General features: G+C 54.5%; 6 protein-coding genes across 6 annotated transcripts; 4 read left to right on the top strand and 2 right to left on the bottom strand.

Annotated features, from left to right (window-relative positions):
- Nucleotides 1–4: 4 nt before the first annotated feature.
- N657DRAFT_679541 (uncharacterized protein) lies at nt 5–1,062 on the top strand (the record flags this gene model as incomplete). The annotated part of the gene is made up of 2 exons (XM_062796195.1): nt 5–68; nt 830–1,062. The coding sequence occupies 2 exons, from the start codon at nt 5–7 to the stop codon at nt 1,060–1,062; spliced, it is 297 nt and encodes a 98-aa protein (XP_062648476.1).
- Nucleotides 1,063–1,378: 316 nt separating this feature from the next.
- Nucleotides 1,379–2,263, top strand: N657DRAFT_643453 (uncharacterized protein). Its single transcript, XM_062792560.1, has 2 exons — nt 1,379–1,990; nt 2,029–2,263. Exons 1-2 carry the CDS (start codon nt 1,802–1,804, stop codon nt 2,080–2,082), a joined length of 243 nt encoding a protein of 80 aa, XP_062648477.1. The 5' UTR covers nt 1,379–1,801; the 3' UTR covers nt 2,083–2,263.
- Nucleotides 2,264–3,245: 982 nt separating this feature from the next.
- Nucleotides 3,246–3,690, bottom strand: N657DRAFT_632680 (uncharacterized protein; the record flags this gene model as incomplete). Its single annotated transcript, XM_062791156.1, has 2 exons — nt 3,246–3,443; nt 3,586–3,690. 2 exons carry the CDS (start codon nt 3,688–3,690, stop codon nt 3,246–3,248), a joined length of 303 nt encoding a protein of 100 aa, XP_062648478.1.
- Nucleotides 3,691–4,723: 1,033 nt separating this feature from the next.
- N657DRAFT_569924 (subtilisin-like protein) lies at nt 4,724–6,643 on the top strand (the record flags this gene model as incomplete). The annotated part of the gene is made up of 4 exons (XM_062788692.1): nt 4,724–4,861; nt 5,186–5,518; nt 5,579–5,871; nt 6,013–6,643. 4 exons carry the CDS (start codon nt 4,724–4,726, stop codon nt 6,641–6,643), a joined length of 1,395 nt encoding a protein of 464 aa, XP_062648479.1.
- A 348-nt stretch (nt 6,644–6,991) lies between these two features.
- Nucleotides 6,992–7,962, top strand: N657DRAFT_643458 (uncharacterized protein). The gene is made up of 2 exons (XM_062792561.1): nt 6,992–7,367; nt 7,449–7,962. Exons 1-2 carry the CDS (start codon nt 7,110–7,112, stop codon nt 7,524–7,526), a joined length of 336 nt encoding a protein of 111 aa, XP_062648480.1. The 5' UTR covers nt 6,992–7,109; the 3' UTR covers nt 7,527–7,962.
- A 1,974-nt stretch (nt 7,963–9,936) lies between these two features.
- N657DRAFT_643461 (uncharacterized protein) lies at nt 9,937–10,714 on the bottom strand. The gene is made up of 4 exons (XM_062792562.1): nt 10,458–10,714; nt 10,296–10,374; nt 10,148–10,229; nt 9,937–10,074 (listed from the first exon to the last, which is right to left on the bottom strand). Exons 1-4 carry the CDS (start codon nt 10,701–10,703, stop codon nt 9,951–9,953), a joined length of 531 nt encoding a protein of 176 aa, XP_062648481.1. The 5' UTR covers nt 10,704–10,714; the 3' UTR covers nt 9,937–9,950.
- Between the last annotated feature and the right edge of the window lie 7,239 nt (nt 10,715–17,953).

A 17,953-nucleotide genomic window follows, 5' to 3' on the forward strand; every position in this document is an offset into this window, starting at 1 on the left:
TGTGATGCACCAGATGACCCTCCTTCAGTCAGAGGTCTCTTCGCTTCGTAAGGCCAACGAGGCACTAAGTAAGCGCCGGAGAGCAAAAAGAACACGTGTACGGCTTGGAGGATCACTTGCGGTACAAGATGCAAAGGATCTACTTGACCAGACCGCCATGGGTGGAGAGGTGGCGCAAGAACTGCAGCTGGATGGTGGTGGTGCAGGGGAGGCGCGTACGAAGGTTCGGTGCTGTGGCGTGTGCGGCAAACCCGGACATAATGCTCGCACCTGCCAGGAAGCTGCAGAATTGTCTGACGCACCTGCTTCCGATGTAATTGTAGTTAGTTCTTAGTATTGTTGCGGTATATTTGAGGATAGTTGTTATGGTGTCGGGGGGGGGTGGGTCATTCGGTTATATGGGTCACTCGCTTATAAGATACGTTAGTGTCAGGAATACCCTTATTCTATATACCAGTGTTACTACTAAACTAAGAGGCATATCCGTTTAGGGTTCCTACGTCGCTACCGTAGGACAAGTGCCACGAGAGATAATTAAACGATTCAGCAGCTGGCGTTTATCGATTATTGGGCATCGCGGGCCTGATTTCTCATCCCTACCCATGGACTTGATACGACCTGTTTTGATCTTTCCAAATCCGCTGTTCCGGGTGACTCAAAAGAGGCTCGACCGCCCTAAATGATATGGATGAGATCAGTGACGCTTTTCCATACGAGAGTTTATCAGAGCACGACTCAATCCGGTTACTTGTCCTGGAGCCCGCAGAGAGTCCCGAAGCAGAGCTACGCTGACATGTGATTCTCACCACTATCTGAGAACGCGAGACAGACATTTACATGGGGTACATCGCCATCTCGTACGTCTGGGGCGACCCGTCCCCTGGGGGTTCCATTGTCCTCCATGGCAAGCCTTTCGCCCAGACAGCCTCACTCAACGCTGCTCTCCGCGGGGTCCGCGAAGCGTCAGTCGCCTGCCGCGTGTGGGTTGACGCCCTCCGCATCAACCAGGCAAACATCGCAGAGCGCAACCGGCAAGTCCGCCTGATGGGGTCTATCTACTGACTCGCCAAAACCACACGGTCATTTACCTCGGCCCGCTCACGCCCAACGCCGAGTGGGTGTTGCGCAACGCCGACGAAAACGTCGGCCATTGGCCCTCCTTGTCCGGGCAGTAGCGGGAGGAGAACCACGGCATGGGCCTGAGCCGGCTGCGTGACATCCTCGACCGGCCGTGGTTCACCAGCACCTAGATTCTATAGGAGCTGGTGATATCCCGCGACCCGCTGGTGCCAGTGTGGCCGCCTGCGCACGCGCTGGACTAGACTCTACTCCCTTTTCTCAATGTCCGCTGCTGAGCCGGCACGACAGCCGGCGAGTCGAATTCTTCTAGGCATGGACGCCACCCGCTTGCAGTTCCAGCAGGATGACACCACCCTGCTGGGGCTGCTCTTGGAGCACCGGGGAAAGAAAACCTCCGACACCCGGGATATGGTCCGCGCACTCTTGGGCATGCTGGGCAAGATGGCCGCGGCATTCCTGCCCGAGAACTTTGTTGACTACTCCCCCTCGGTCGAGCAGGTCTACATCCGGACGGCACATCACAATCTCGATACCGGCCTTCTCTCTTGTTGGCCGACTTACCACAGAGAATGTAAATTATACAAATTTCCTGAAGCTACTCTCGACGGATGACGACGGTAGCTCGATGGAGAACAGACTATGGTCTCTTCCGTCTTGGGTTCCCCACTGGGTTTTGGCAAAGAATGTCTCGCCACTGCCCCCAAACATCGCCGGAAGGGGCATGGCACACAAATATCCCGAAATCGGTCTCAAAGATGTCGCTGTTCTGGAAGACGAACCGCGCCCAAGGTACGCAGTGGCTGACGGCCCTCCGATTCTGGTCTGTCTCGGCCATGGGCCCTTGTTCACCGTTGAAGCTGTCAGCCCAGTGTCTCCTCCGGCTTCGGCCATCAATCGCTACTTTACTGGAGTGATTTGGAGCGTCCCTTCTGTACCGGAGTGGGTCAGGAGAGGATTCGGAGGACTCAGAGGACTCCACAGAACGTCTTAGTGACGCCTTGATTGGCCTCTTCGCCGCTATCGAGAAACTAGCATGACTACGACTATACGAATACGAATACAGTGAGTCGGATGCCTGGGAGCATCTAGGTTCGCAACTGCGGATGGCCTGGGTCACGGTGCGGCTCAGTTGGGATCATCCAGACCGTGTCGCCGAAGAATATCGCCGAATGGTCAGCGCTTACGTGAGTGGACAGCATGTCAGGTCCCCTCTTCAAGGCTGACGCCTTCCGCTGCTACGACGAACACGGCGTTCAGGGGTTCTGCTAGAACGTGATTTCTTGTTTGGCGTGGTCCCGTGCGACATGCGGCCTGGCAATAACTGCATTGCTCTCCTGCCGTCTCTCTTTTTGTATGTCGTGAGAGAACAAAAGCGCCAGCCGGAGCTGGCGTGGGAGCGGGCTGTTCTGCGGAAAGCCCAGTCTCTCAAGTGTTGGGAGATGTGAAGAGACAACGAGGCCGGAGGGAGGCGAGGCCCACATCCGTGGGAGCATGGCTGAGATTTCTCAAGGCTCGGGAGCGGGGAAATCCCAACGACGACGGGAGAAAGGTCGGACCGCTTGCTTCTTTTATCCAGCCACGTGGTTGCAATTCTGTAAGGTTGCTGGCGGCCTTAAACGAACTTCGATGGTCTCACGGTAAGCTACCCAGCAAAGGTGGACATACCTTACACTAGTACCTACATAATCAAGCTACCTACCGTCCATCGATAAGGCATCTAGCGCGGCGGCCGAGACGAAGTCATGTTTTGTTCTTGAAAATAACATAAGACGGATATGGTGCCGCCCCGATAAACCTGAGGGCAAAGACTGAAGAAATGTTTGTGGCCCGAAATCTGCAGACATCATAGTGGTGCGGCCAACTCCCTCAGTCACCTCGGTTGGGTTTCCTGGACTGTTCTCTATGCTCAAGAGGACTTCTTCACTCAGCTCTGACTGAGTCACCAGCATCGGACAGCGTCATTTTAGTGGAAGGAATGTATTCCTACTCTCTAGGTCAATGGCAGGGTTCCATGCTTGACAGTCACATCCGTCCACAACTTTCTCCTTGATCAGAGACGAGTCCTGGCCCACGAATAACCAATCCCAAGCCAACTTGAAGTGAACATAACCAGCTCATCTACTCCCTTTTCATAAGCACTTCCGGTAACAAGCCTCGCAGAAAGTTTAGACCTGGGCACCATGAGTGGTATACCCCTCAACCGTCTCGATTAACTCTTTGTCGAGGACGACAGGGTCAAGAACAACCGGGCCGCCATCATCGGCCGTGCCGAGGCACTCGACAATGCAGGCCGCGCAGAGTACGGGGCCGGCGGGCCCGGTGCCAGCGCACGCCGTGGCAATGCACATAGCGACGCAGAATTCCTGGGGCGGTGGTTAGTCACAACCATCGCAGGCGCAGACTTTCACAGGGGCCGATTATCGTACAGCCAAGACACCCTGTAGTAATGCTTGTTAGCAACTGAACCGTTCACGATATCCAGACAAGAGAGAGAGAGAGACGCACGCGCTCTTGAGGCTGAACGGCAGTGCTGGACTTGGCCGAGCGGGCGGCGGGGGACGCCCCGGCCACGCCAGCGACGACGGAAGTGAGGAGGGTGGTGAAACGCATCGTGAATGGTAGGTCCAAAGTTTGGGAGTAGGCTGAGTGCTTGATGGTCGATGAGGAGATGCGGGATGTGAATGATGCAAGAGTTTGGGAAACTCAACCCTCTTATAGAACTTCATCAAGAAGTTGTCCTTGAGACCGCTTGGGAGCCCACGCAAACTCGTCTAAATGAGCTACCCCTTCAACAACAACACGATCATGGACTGGACTAAGCTGCGCCGTTCTGCACCTTCGTCCTTCGATGGAAGCCTGCCAAGAAGCCATGCCAATATCTCACATCATCCCGCCCTCTCGTGCTAGGGAGATAGCACCTTTTGATGGTACTCCATCTATTTAGTACTGATGGACCGCGAGCCTACCTTGGCGAGTACAGCCGAGTTGGAAAAAGCTCACGGCACTAGTGCACGGGTGAATCCATCCCGACCTGTGCACTGCTAAGTGGAGAAAAGTCCAAGGTCTTGACTCTCTTTGTAACAGAGCTAGTGAACACTAGACCGGAGAAGACAGACGTTACTTTGCTCCTGTTCATGCAGTCAGCAGGCCAAGACGGGAATGGAAATAGTCTTTAGCTGAGCCTGTAGTCCATAAGGTAGCAATAGGAATCGAAGTTACCTTGTATTCTGGCTTCGACGTCGTCGGGAACTAGACTAACGGAAAACGGGCATTGCTGCGGTTGAATCAACGTCGCTGTCGTCTAAGTTTCTTGATGTAAGCAGCTCGCTTCCGGACTTCAGCCCCTGTTTACCCCTCTTTGCCAATGTGCTCCGACATATCTTACACGGCGCCAAGTGTCCGAAATCTGACTGCATTTGTTGATTCAGCTCCTCCTCTGTAAGCGAGAAAGGCGGGAGGGAGTTCTTGGCCGCCCTGCTAGTGGGACGGTATTTCACTAAAGGGGGTGGTTGTCTTCAGCTGGTTGAGCCGAGTATAACTGGAATGATTGGAAGTTAGACAGCTCTATCGCCATATGATGAGATATTGACCGAACGTCAATCTTCAGTCGCCCGTTTACCAACATTGGCAGCAGAGGCTCAACATGCGAGCGACTCTAGTTGCTATCTTTTGCCACCTCTCCCTGGTCTTTGCACTGGTTGAGAGACGGACAGAGCTCAGACCGGCAATTTCACCTGCGGCTTCACACTGGAAGAGGAGTGTGAAACTTGCTAGCGACCAGGTCATCCAAATCGACCTGGCGCTTTCTGTCAACCAGGACGTTTCTAATAAAGCGGCCCAGGTCCTCAAGGGTATCTCGGACCCGGACTCGCCAAATTTCGGACAGCACTGGACCCTAGATAAAATCGCCCAATTCTTTGCACCGCCCAGGGACAGCATTCGCCAAGTGGGGAGATGGCTCAACAGCTCCGGAGTGCCGCGATCGGCCATGCGTCTCTCCAGGGACAGCACCTTCTTGTCGTTCAACGTCAGCGTCGGCAAAGCAGAGCAGCTGCTGGGTGCAGAGTTCCACCTGTACCACTCGCTCAACAGCGGCACGACCCAGACGGCATCTGAGCGGTACTCGCTGCCATCACGACTGGCCAAGTACATCGACTACGTCCTGCCCGCTCCGGAGCCGGACCCGGTCTCGTCGGCTCCCAACTCTGTTGAAGTACCTCGCCTGCCGATCGAGGCCGTAATAGGCGCTCGTCAGACGCGCAACATCAACTGCCTGCAATATATGGCGCCGCAGTGCCTCCGCCAGCTGTATAACATGGACGGCGGCGCCGGCCAGACAGCTCACCCAAACAACTCGCTTGGCGTGTACACGGCCTCCTACGGCGCGTGGGTGCCCGAAGACCTCGACATGTTTTTCACCGACTTTGCTCCGGACCTTGTCGGCCAGCGACCCGTGTTTATGTCGGTCTCGGGCGGCACGCGACAGACTGAGTACAAGTGGCCCATCTTCAACCTCGAGGCCAACCTCGACTACCAGTACACCATGGCCATGGCAAATCCGATCCCCGTCACCAACATCCAGGTGGGCGACCTCATCGTGCAGGGCAACCTTAACATAATGCTGGCCGCCTTCAACAAGCACTACTGCCGCACCGGCCTAGACCCGCAGTTCGACCCCGTTTACCCGAACCCGCTGCCGGGAGGCTACAACGCGACCGACTGCGGCACGCACACGCCGCCGCGCGTCATCGCCATCATGTATGCTTGGAACGAGGCCTGGTACTCGGACGCGTATGCCCGCCGCCAGTGTCTCGAGTTCTTGAAGCTCGGCCTGCAGGGCGTGACGGTGCTGACGGGCTCCGCCGACCGCGGGCCGGCCGACCAGTTGACGTACTGCATTGACCGTAACGACCCCAAGAACAACACTGCCAGCGAGGGCCACTTTGCCTCGGTGTTTCCCGCCGCGTGCCCGTGGGTGACCTCGGTCGGTGGCACGCAGTTCCTGCCGGTCGCCGCCGCCAACGGCAGCAACAGCAGCACTGTGTCGCCCTTCCCCGGCGAGACGGCGCTCGACAACAACAGCACTGTCTCCTCCGGCGGCGGCTTCAGCCGCGTCTTCCCGGCGCCCTGGTACCAAGGCAACCTGACGCGGGAGTACCTCGCTGCTGCCCCGGGCGCGGCCGAGCTGGCGAGGCAGGGCTACTTCGACGTCAACGGCAGGGGGTACCCCGACATATCAGCCATGGGGAAGAGCTTCCTTGTCAGTCTACACGGCGGCTACCGCGCCGTGTCTGGCACTTCGGCGTCGACGCCCGTTGTCGCGGCCATGATCGCCAAGATCAACGATGCGAGGCTGCACGCCGGAAAGAGCACCGTGGGCTTCGTAAATCCTGTGCTGTATGCCGCCCGGAATAGGGGGATACTGAGGGATGTACACCACGGCAAGAACCACGGGTGCGGAGTCAGCGAGGCATTCCCGGCCAAGCAGGCGTGGGATGCCGTGACCGGGTTGGGAACACCGGACTTTGAGAAGTTGAAGGAGTTGTATCTTCGTTTGCCGTAGACTATTCCACACTTAGAGCGCTGAGGCGCCCGGGGGGTTGGGAACTGCTTGGGTTATGGTGAGATTCTTGATCAGCTTGCCGAGATCGTGCGCCCCGAGATGAAGGAGAGCTGGTAAACGAAGCGCTAGTGACACTGACAGTGGGTGATTGGGTAAATTGATCGAAACTGGATTGAGTGGTTGGAGAGTGGGTTGCGGATTGGAGGATGGAGGAGGAAGCTCACAATGGAAGTGATAGTGCCTCGCCCCAGGTAGGCGAATTGAGCACTGTGCCACACTGCCACAAACAGCCATCGGGGCGGCTCGAGTATGAAGATCAATCAGGGTGTCAAGCTCCCTCCCCGCCCTCCTTGCTTTCGCCGTATCTTAATCTCCCTCCAATCTTGGCACCCTCATCCCACCAATTTAATACCGTATTCCCCTAGGACTGATTAGTACCTTAGGCATCTGCTGTCCCAATAACGTCATGAGGACCCCGACAACCAATGCCAGTGGCGCGCCCGCCAACTGTGCCACCACTACAGGGCAGGACCTTCCCTTGCACGAGGAGCAGAGAGCTGCGTTGGCCGGCTGCACCACGACCGCCAGGCAAAAGCTACCGCCGCGTGAGGAGCTGCTAGCTACGATGGCCGCGGGCGGAGGAACTGCAAAAGCAATACCCTTCGGTCGATCTCAAGCTCGAACAGAAGTGATGGGTGCCGAGGTGGATTTTGCTGTCTTGCTGGTACGGGACCTGTCTCTCTTCACTTCTTCTCCTTCTTTGCTCCAATCAAATTATGACGCTTGTACGCTAAACAAGGCTCAGAAAGCTCTTCGTCAAGAAACAAGCGCCCGGGTGAACGCCCTCTTTGCGGAAGCTCATCCGGGACAGGTTTGCCCCTGAATCCGTGGCTGAGGGGCGCCAGCAGTTGAGGGAGCTGCTCCACCAGAGCACCGCGTGGTGATGGAGCGGTTCGAGGAGGCGTTCTTTGTAAAGCTTGAAGCGCAGTTTGCGGAGGTGCATTGCCAGCTGCAAAATGTTGGCCCGCTTCCAGGGTGCGCGGGCGGGATATGTTGAGAGGCGGGAGTTGTGTATTGCGTAGGTGCTCGTAATGGTTCTCAGCCAATACTGTCCGGCTCAACGGGCTCGGGCTGGGATACGTGGGGGGGCCTGCAGTCAGCAAGATCCCGCATCGTCCCGACAGCCTGAGTCGGCTTGTAACTGTATTGCTGGCATTGAAAGAGCTTGCATCGATTTGACTGTCTTACCAGTGCTGTCATGGCTTGAGCGTGTTGGATGCTAGCGCTAAGTAACAAGCACAGGATCCGAGGACTCAAACAATTACAAGATCAGTTCAGTATCGCAACACCATTATCGACGTGCAGAATGATGCGTTGTGGAGCATTCTGAGCTTTGTTCACATCACAGCCTCTAGTCTAACTATATGGCGAAACTGGACAAACGACAGCAAGTGGAAGCACCAACCTTAACTACAGTACAGACTACGCAAAGCTTTCCGATTTTGTCCTTTGGTTATAACTAGGTCACCCCGCAGTCCCTAGCATTCTCAGCCGCGCAAGTGACACGGCTCACCCAGGAGAACACGCCAGAGCGTGCCTCGACGAGCGGCCGGGTTCTCCACGCAGACCACGACCTCTACACGATCTGCTGTACCGCCACTGGCATTGAGTGAAGTATACTGGACTTGGAGTGAGACAGATCAAAGTGGTACCATGTAAACGAGGACGGGAGTTGCATCTGGGACGATGGGGAGTAGTGCTGGCGTCCTGGACTCTTTTCTTTACCTTAAGTGATTGAGGAGCTTTCCCAACACCAAAACCTATTCTTCTTCCGCATCTCAAATACTCTCTCTTACCACTTCAGGGTTGTTTTCGACTACCTCCCTGCGAGCACAGGAGTTGCAGGGCATCCAAGGTTACTAGAACAAACGACACAAAGAGGGCGAATGACAATGGTCGCGAAGGACGCAGAACACTGGGGTACTCTTACGAGAGGCTGTTGGCGCAGACGCTCGACAGAGCGGCACACCCAAGATGCTGGGTTACTGGCAGGCTGTTGGTCTCGCGGCGGCAGCTGATGCGAATGGGAAGGGACGACGTCGTCCTTCGTGTGGTTCAGGAAGCATATAGCTGTCTGAAAGATCGTGTTAATGGTACATGACAGAAAGGCGGTATCGTGGGAAAAGGTCAATTCATGGTCAAATGTGTCAATTCTGTCTTCGATGTAAATTGTGTTCCCAAGTCTTGCGGTGCTGAAGCACTGCAAAGTCAGAACTATTATGGGGCTCTCAGTGTGATGAGCGAGGGCAGGTCGCGCACGCCCCGCCGTCGAGGACGAGCAGGTTGAGGTCGGAAGTCGGCGGGATGTAGGTGCAGGAAGGCGATCAGGAGGGCCACGGTGGACACGATTCACCCGGTGTGGTGTCAGCCGTGGTGCTAGGCGAAGATACCAAGACTCGTTGGCGCATCACGCAAATGGAATCACATTTTCACACATGACCGATTGTTTCCCTAGACGAATCATACTTGGACTGTATTGCTTAGGCGGCTTCCTCCTTCCCTTCATCTGTTCACCAAAGGTGTAGGCTATATAGTCAACCACCAGGCGTTCACCGTCGCCCTTCTAATCGCCGTCCTGCACCTCATCCCGCCGCCAACCATGCCTGCCGCCAATCTCCGCTTGCTCGTCATCGACGACCGCGGCGTCCGCGCGACTCTCTTCTGCACTTGGTCGCTGGCAAGTTGCTGGCCTGTTGAGATATTGCACCACCAACCCATGCTTGGCACTTCGGCAGCCAATTGTTTCTAACTATTCAAAAGGTAAGGTACCTCCGTACGTTCTCATCTTCACTTAGTATGGTATTCAGCAGCATCTTGACGACATCCTTGTAGCCTCTGCACAACGCAAGTCGAGACGACAACCGAAACGGCGTCTCAGTCTGCGCTGGCGCTCGTCAACCTCCCACCTGCGGTCGAATTCCTTAGGGAAGGTCAGTGGATGGTCATCATAGCGCTCACGGACACAGTCGTCCCGTCCGTCCATCTGCGTAAAGCAGAAATGTAACAAAGCGAAGATCAGAATGTTCTGGTTATCTATCTCCTTACTGGCGAGTATTCCGAAACAGCGACCAAACTTCGAAATGTCATCACTCCTCTCAACCCGACCTTCGATGTCCTCGGAACGTTTCTCGCAAAGCGTTTCTATTTGATCATAGGCATCCCTCCTAACATTTCCCAGGGGTTGACCTAGGAAAACGGCCGTGAACCATGCAAACATAGCAAATGCCAGCAGCCCTAGGCTCTAGCCTTAGGCTCCAAGAACCCCAATCAGCATCCGACTTTCCGAGATACAGATCTCAGAGCCCGCAATTGTATCGTCGGATCGCCAGCAGTTGTCAAAGACAATTCCCACAGTGCGAGCAACGTCGTTGCTAAGGAGTTGGGTTCATTATTATAGTTCCGCTCAACGAGACGAAGACGACAGTTATTTATAGCATAACTCACCAGTTTACCGACTGGGGAATCTGGGTCCCTCGACTCGCTTGAATCTGTGCGCCACCGATGCGGCACATCTGAACAGCGCGCCCTGTTCAGCAATGTTAGTTACTCCATAGCAGGGCCCATCCAATGAACCATTTGGGGTTGAACTTACCGCCCGCTGGAATGCCGCAGTTGGTGCCGCTTTGGCCCTTGCGGGCAAGGTAGTCAACACAGGCTGCAGCATCCCGCCCCTGGATGAAGATAACATGAACGCGTTAGCATCAAGTCCGCCCTACCAAAAGGTATGTATAACACAGCGAAGGAGACCACGTACAGGTGCGCGCGGCCAATCTGACGGATCGCACCAGGCCCTCTTCTGAAGGCCAGCTGCCGAGCCGATTACGTCAGCGGCGCGGGCAGCTGCGACGGCCTCGTCGACCGTGAGAGCCGTGTCGGGGTTGGCGATGATGTCCTCGACCCACTGCGCAAAGGAGAACGTTGTTGGAGAGGTTGCGGCAGGGACTGCAGCGACCGATGCCGCCATAGCCAGGGCAACTAGGGGAATAGCTATTTTGACCATTTCGACGGGGCTCTTGTCTTTGAGTTGGATTGAGGTTTGGGAAGCGGTTGAGAGTAGGTAACGGCGGGAATCTCACTACTATAAATACCTCAATTTTAGGTACTCCCGTTCGCGACCAGGTGAGCGTTTGACCGTGTCCGAGTCCGGTTAAGAGCCGAGACTTTATTTGACGTCTGCCTGCCTTTTTTTCCATCAGATTACCCTGAACCTTAGCCCATTCCAGATTCCCAGCCACACTACCATTTTGTAATAGGCATTACAAATCAACATGGTACACCAAATACTTAACGTTAACATTTATTCAATTAACTATAGTTATAGGTATAACTATACGTCTTTTAGACGTTTACTCTCTGCTGCCTAATTGATATTATTAAAATACGCTCAACTGCCTTTCCTTTTAACAAAGTAGGTGGCGATAAGCCGGCGCCATAACGCTAACCCTTGGCTACCTTATTATAATTGAGTTAGGGCCAGCAGAAAAGGCTGAGATAACAGTGGGATTAGGCAGTACAACCAGCGGCGGGTAACAAGATAAGTTATTGAGCTACTACTGTATTAACATGTATATAGGTTGTTATCGATGGTGTCTTGGCACTTCATGGCCTTGAACAAAAGGGATACTGGTGGTGTTCGCTGCCAAACGTTTGGTGTGGCTGGTGTAGGAGGCTCTACGTCGAAAGGGGCTAAGGTGTGTGGGAAGTTGGTTGGTGGAAATAAAAGCAGAGGCAAAAGAAAAAAAAAATATCGGAATCCAAGCTCGCCAAGTCAATAGGTATCCATCCGAGCTCATGCACCAAGCCTTCAGCACCGCGCCTCAGACCGACATTGACGGTTCTTCTAGTGCCAACTTCATAAGCGATAATACGGGCTCGCTACCAAGGGGCCGTGAAGGTGCTTCAACATGGGAACAGCGGACCGGGCACAAGACGCATTCGGTTCGGATTGACGACAACCGGGAACCATCGCATTCCTGCAGTTGGTGATATGGTTCAATGCCCCTGACCACAACTGATCCCAGTCGAGAAGCGGTCGTTCATGGAGCTGCCCAGTGTTTGAACTTGAACTGGAATCTTCACGCCTAGCCGGCCCGGAGCCCGCATCCCGCATGATGATCCGACCGCCGGAGTGGCACAGATGCTTGGCAGGGCGTGCCCAAAATACGGGGTCAGGGCAACGCCCCAGGCCAGACAGGGTCAACAGCACTCCGCCAGACGGCGAATTCTAAATCCCATCTTCGTGTCTCAACATCCCTGGTTACTGCGAGGTGTCTATGCTTGTTCAAGCCTGTGGCTGTTGGTTTCCAACACACAGTGGTTGACAGCTCGTGAGTTACTTTCATATCAAGTTGACCTGATCATCTCCAGGTCTTTGCGGGCCACCTGGAAGCCGTGAAACTTCAAGAGACTGACTGGAGACTTTACGAGGCTCTACCCTGCGTTGGACACCATCTCACAGGGGTTCTGCAGAAGAGTTTTGCTTGGGCCCCAATTCGGTGTTGGCGCTGTTGGATACAGCATGAAGTCAGATTTCAGCCGAAATCATTCGATTGTCAGCGTCACACGTTGCATAAGGCATAGCTATTATTGGCTGAAGGTACCTTGCAGTGCCTCTTCACAGCAGCGGATAAATGACTAGTGTAATGTCCTGCGTCTTGTTGGCAACTGTCAACCCAACAAGTTCAGCTTACCAGGAAGTGTCTAAGCTCGCAGCTTCGACGTGCAGGGTGGCGACATAAGCCAGGCACTGCATGCATGCATCCGTACCTTAGGCTTGGCAAAAGTCGTCTAGATAACCAAGTGATATCACGATGCACGCGATTGCTGAGCTTTCTGAATTTGGTTGTAGCCTTCAAGCCAGATGCGAGCAAGCCCCCTTTCGTGGAGTCTGGGGGATGATCGTCTACCCGCAGATAGCGCCCAGTCTGCAACGGCAGCTACTAGGCGGTTTGCGAGCATAGCAAATGGAGAATTGACAGACTGAAGAGCTCAGGCTATCCGGCCAAGCCAACAAAAGTCAGTCACCGTGGCGAACTTTCCAGAGGTGCGTTCGACCGCCTATGGTGACATATGTAATACCTTTGGCATGCCATCGGATGATCTCATCCTTTTGTTACTCTGAGAAGTCGATGTCCGGACGAAGGAAACATCGAACGGAAGAATGGGCCGCTTTCCAATGCTGGAGAGTCAACGGCCCGCGCAGGTCTGCATCAGCTATGAAGACTGGCTCAACGTCTCTAGGTAAATTTCCAGCGCCACATGCGAAGAGGTAATCGAAGAAAGGCGTGGCAATTGCCATGAGAGCTTGGGTCAAGGCGAGAGGAGGCCGTTGGGCTGGTAGAAGTGTGACATCGAAACCAGCGGTGGAAGGCTGGAATCTGGGCGCGCCAAGACTTCTTATACAATACAATACAATTTATTAACGCCCGGCGGGTGAACCGAAAGGGCAACTATTACAACCTGATTATACATTTCTCAAGATATGTACTAATCTCTTTGAAGCCCATAAAGTCCATTCTAGTCCATGCAGTCCGTTCTGCCAATTCTCTGCGGATTCTCGTGGGTTAGTAGAGTAGTTAGCAGGCTGGCTTGAAGGCGATTCTCCAAGTGTTCAACGTCCTATCTTTGGCGGCTGAAGCGATGCCTGCTGTCCGTAGCACGAGGTGATGAGTTGGGTGCGGTCGGGTGTGGTGGTTGGGTGTTTTAATTGGGCTGTGGCTCGTTCGTGTCGAGTCGGCCCGTAGCCATTGCGAACCGTATCGTTGCCCGAGCGGCCGCCATGTTTGGAGTCCAGTCTTTCTTATCCGATGGCGATTTCCCTCCCAGGTAGAAGGAAATATTGCTTCTGTGGGTGTGTGTACATTCGAGCATCTCCGTTCGGTACGCCGTCCATCTTCTACATCGGAAGAGGAAGTGGTCCACTGTCTCTGTTGCTTGCCCACATGCGCATTGATCTGACGGTGCTACTTCGATCCGGTGAAGGTAACCATTCAGTCTCGCCATGCCTGTTCTGAGCTGAGCGAGCACACCAGCCTCCGTTCGTGACAGATGGTTGTACAGCAGTTCGGTGTGCTTGCCTGGTAGTGCTGCGTCGACTCGCTTTGAATGAGCTCCGACTTTGTCCGGCAGGTGATTGCTGGTACCTCTCTTTGACCATGCTTCGTTGAGAATTGTTGACCGCATCCTGGGTATTGGTGCATCCGGAGCGGCGCCCTGTCGAGAAGCATGCTTGGCCTTGCCCTTGGCAATATCCCAGAGTTTGCTCTCTTCGCCCGCAGGAAGCCACCATATTGTTACTGTATTCCTGTTTCTGTGCAATGCTCTGATTGACTCGTAAATGTGGCGAATGTGCTGTTGCCTAGACTGCTGCCGAGGTTGTCGGAGCGTGAGAGCGGCCTCTTTGTTGCGCGTTGAGAGCTCGATATGGCTAGATCTAAGCCCTGGCAGTGTGTCCAACGCTCGTTCCATAGCCGCAAGCTCCCCGGGGTACGGGTTCTGTTCTGATCTCGAACCAAGCGTAGAGGAGAAGGTTCCAAGCTTTGGACTACCGTACACGGATGCCGGGAGCGTCGCAGCTCCGCCAACTCCTACCAGGCCGTTTCGCGCCGAGCTGCTTACGGCGATGCGTACGTCACAGTCGGCATTCCGCTGCGTCGTAGTCAACTCGTGTGTCATGGTTTGTACGCGTGCCTCCCAAGGTGTTAAGGTGAACGGGTGAATAGTTTCCAACTCGCCCATTGCCATGCCCTTGAGTGCGTCTGCCACCTGGTAGAGTGGCGAGCGGTGTTGCTTCCTGAACTTTCGCATCCGAGACGAGTTTCTGCGTAGTGGGTTGGTGTCTGGCAGGGTGTGAATGTCGGTCCACATTTTGATGGCCCGTCTCCAGAACCGATCTTGAGCGCTGGCGATGTGAGCTTCCGCTTCCGCTACGCTCGTTGCCACCGTAAGGAACGTCCCCACGATCGCTTGCGCCGCCATTCTCTGCACCTTGTTGATAGGTCCAACGAGTCTGTTCTTGAATGCGTGCATCCAAAGACTAGAGGCATAGTCCACCACCGGAGCGACCGTGGATGTAAACAACTGCCGCGCCCATCGATGTGGACAGACCTCGGAGACGCCGTAGTTCCATTGCTGCCTTCAATCCTCTCGACGCAGCCCTCCAAATGTGCTCTTTGTACTTTAATTTCGCGTCCATGATGACGCCCAAGATCTTGACATGGTTTTGGGGTTCAACGATCTGCCCCTTAACCATGAATGGTTGGGCGTCGGTCCTGTGGATTTTGCGAGTGAAGTGTATGATTGCTGTCTTCTGTACGTTGAATGTAGCACCGCTCCTTGTCTCCCAATCTAGGGCGTCCTTGATGATGGTTTCGATGCCTTGCCGGTTGCTCTGCGCTGTAGGTCCTGTGACCCACGCCGTGAAGTCGTCTATAAAGGCTATCGCACCCCCATGGCTGTCGATCCGTCGTTGCACCAGATCCGCGTTGAAGAAGAGGAACAAGATCGGAGACAGGGGAGAGCCTTGAGGTAGACCAGCCTGGGGCAGGCTTTGAACCTCGGAGGAATGTCCGTTGACTTGGATTGTTGCTGTGCGCTCCGAGCAGAAGGCGTTTGTCCATCGAAGCAGCTCGTCTGGGATGCCTCGTGCCTTCATCCGTTGAAGAAGTCTTTCTTTGTAGACCCCGTTGTAGGCCCCTTTCACGTCGAAGCTGATCAAGCTTGCTACCTTTCGGCTCCGCCAGGCTGTGTAGATCTGTTCCTGGAGGAGTAGGAGCGCTTGTTCCGCCGACCGTTGTTTGCGGGCGCCGAAGTGGTTGGTCGGGAGGAGTCCATACGTCTCGGTTGATATGTACTCCGTACTATATTCGTTTGGGATACATGTGCCATGGTCGGGACAAAACTCCAGGTACCTGTTTGTGCAACAAGTCCAAGTTTAGAGCCCTGTGACTGGCCATCTCAGGGGCCTAACAGAAGTCACGGGTCTTACTAGCAACTAAGATATACGAGATAATACGCTTGGAAACCTTATAGGAGGGCGAGGGAGACGGAAAAGGCAAATTCCAGGAAGGAGGGAGATCCTAGTACTCATTAGGGAACAACTAGTTGGACGATTCGCTTATAGCGATTTTGTAGCAAAGCGATCTGGAGAGTATTATATATTGGTGAGCGGGATAGCGTGGTGCAGTGTGCTGTAAGTGGCGGGTTTTGCTTGGTTGTGACGCAATAGGTTACGTTTACTAGTTAACGTACATGATAAGCGAGCGCAACAGATAAGCGAGCGGAACACATTTGTTGGAAAGCCGTGGCACTGGAAACTCGGACGCTCAACTGCAAGTGCCCTCCTGTTGGATGCATGGCTGCCCAACTGAGCGTCAGGCAACGTGACGGGTAACCAGGGCGCTGGGTAACGAGGTCAGGGCGATTCCCCCTTCGCTGGAGACATGAGAGAAGAACAACCTTCAACTAAGAACTTCTGGGCTGCTCCCAATATCTGAAACCCATTGTTGTAAGCTCCCATCATCTGTGTGATCACCGTGGAATCGTGGCTGTTGGCTTCCCAACGACTTTCTACTATCCTACGACATTCATCCTCAATCACAAACAGAACAACACTAGGAACCAACTATAATTACATCAGAAATGGCCGAATTAGATGATTCTGCAGCCTCTTGGCAAGTGCGTGCATTGTGGCCAGGCTTGCCGCATACACCACAGCACCGAACCTTCGAACGAGCTCCCCTTATACCACTACTATCCGGCTGCGCTTCTTGCCCTGCCTCCTCATCTACAGCCCTCTGATCCAGTAGATCATTTTGCATCCTGCACAGTAAGTGATCCTCCAAGCCGCACACGAGTTTTCTTAGCTCTGCGGCGCTTGCTTAGTGCCTCGTTGGCCTTGCGGAGCGAAGAGACCTCCGCCTGAAGGAGAGCCACTTGGTGCATCACAGCTATTGTACTCTTGGTCAGCTGGTCCACAGCGCCCAACATCGAAGTCGGGGAGCTATTTTGATGGTTGGCCATGCGAGTCTTGATAAGCATTGACTGCGACTCTGCTTCTCGGGGGTTGTGTGGTGTCTGGAAGACCCAAGGTTGTGCAGTGCTAGGCGGTGAGTTCAGAGGCGTTGGCGTACGAAGCCGCACATCCAGCTTGGAGAGCACCCTCTCTGGGTCGTAAGGCACAAGGCCAGCACCTGTAAAGCCACCCCGTATATTCTTCTCCCACCAAGGCGCTTGGAAAAGCTCAAAACGAGAGTCTACCGATAGTGGCAGGAGCCTTCAAGTCCACACCCATTCGGAACCTTGAAACGGAGACATGGGTGCCGCCACTGGACCTTTACTTCAACAAACGACTGGCTGACGTTGTGGTCCGGCTTCAAATGCCCACTCTGGCCGACGGCCGAGGCGGAAAGAAGACTGCAGGGAGTATTGTTCATGCGGCCTGCGGCAAGATATATCAGATACTCAACTCGAGGACGGACAACAGGGGCCGACCGCGAGCCTTTGGGCCGCAGGAGCCCACACGCGGTAGAAGAAGCCGCCAACACAGTTGCAGTTTGGACGGGAGGGACTGCCGACACGGACACAGTAATGGAGGAGGCCTGGAGAGAGAGGTGGCTCAAGGAACGAGACGGCCGGACAACAACGAGGCCCGCAGACGACCTTGACCACCAGCACGAAACCATGTTCCAAAACAAAACCCTAAAGAGACACGACGGCCTCAGCAGAGCGAAGAGTTCACTGTTGATCCAGATTCGAACTGGGGCCATAGGCCTTCGGACTTTCTTATTCGAAAGGAGAGTCCCAGAGGTACTGACGCCTATATGCGAGTGTGGAGAGGGGCGAGAGACTGTCGAACACCTTGTGATGTGGTGCTTGGCCCCACCGTTGACTCGAAGATGGGAGAGAGCCGAGATCAGAACGCGAAGGGACTTTTATTCTGTCCTACAGGGAATCAGTCCCAAAGCTGCACGGCTAACGGGGAGGATCCTGGACTGGCTGATGGACTCGGGAAAACTGCCGATGTACAGTCTGGCCAGGAGGCTGGAGCTGGAGCTCGCGGTCTGATATCCCTTTCCTTTGAAGGCCAAGAGGCCTTCTCACTCTGTATTTGCAGGATCACACGCTGATCCTTTCCTTGATTGATGATATGGGTTTTTCACCCGGCCCACGAGGGCGCGGTTTTCCTGTATAGTAAGTTGTTGAAGGTCCGGCACGCCCTAGGGCACAGCGGTGTAGTAATAATAATAATAT

Source organism: Parathielavia appendiculata, assembly GCF_033297405.1.
Source record: "Parathielavia appendiculata strain CBS 731.68 unplaced genomic scaffold N657scaffold_4, whole genome shotgun sequence".
Taxonomy (NCBI): Eukaryota; Fungi; Ascomycota; class Sordariomycetes; order Sordariales; family Chaetomiaceae; genus Parathielavia; species Parathielavia appendiculata.

What these genes read in the sequence shown, in the direction of transcription:
- N657DRAFT_643461 (XM_062792562.1), bottom strand. Translation starts at nt 10,703, where the DNA reads ATGGTCAAAATAGCTATTCCCCTAGTTGCCCTGGCTATGGCGGCATCG. An exon ending in CAGATTGGCCGCGCGCACCT is followed by an intron (nt 10,375 to 10,457) that starts GTACGTGGTCTC and finishes ATCTTCATCCAG; the next exon opens with GGGCGGGATGCTGCAGCCTG. An exon ending in ATTCCCCAGTCGGTAAACTG is followed by an intron (nt 10,075 to 10,147) that starts GTGAGTTATGCT and finishes CCAACTCCTTAG; the next exon opens with CAACGACGTTGCTCGCACTG.
- N657DRAFT_643453 (XM_062792560.1), top strand. Translation starts at nt 1,802, where the DNA reads ATGGCACACAAATATCCCGAAATCGGTCTCAAAGATGTCGCTGTTCTG. An exon ending in TCAATCGCTACTTTACTGGA is followed by an intron (nt 1,991 to 2,028) that starts GTGATTTGGAGC and finishes GGAGTGGGTCAG; the next exon opens with GAGAGGATTCGGAGGACTCA.
- N657DRAFT_643458 (XM_062792561.1), top strand. Translation starts at nt 7,110, where the DNA reads ATGAGGACCCCGACAACCAATGCCAGTGGCGCGCCCGCCAACTGTGCC. An exon ending in TGGATTTTGCTGTCTTGCTG is followed by an intron (nt 7,368 to 7,448) that starts GTACGGGACCTG and finishes AACAAGGCTCAG; the next exon opens with AAAGCTCTTCGTCAAGAAAC.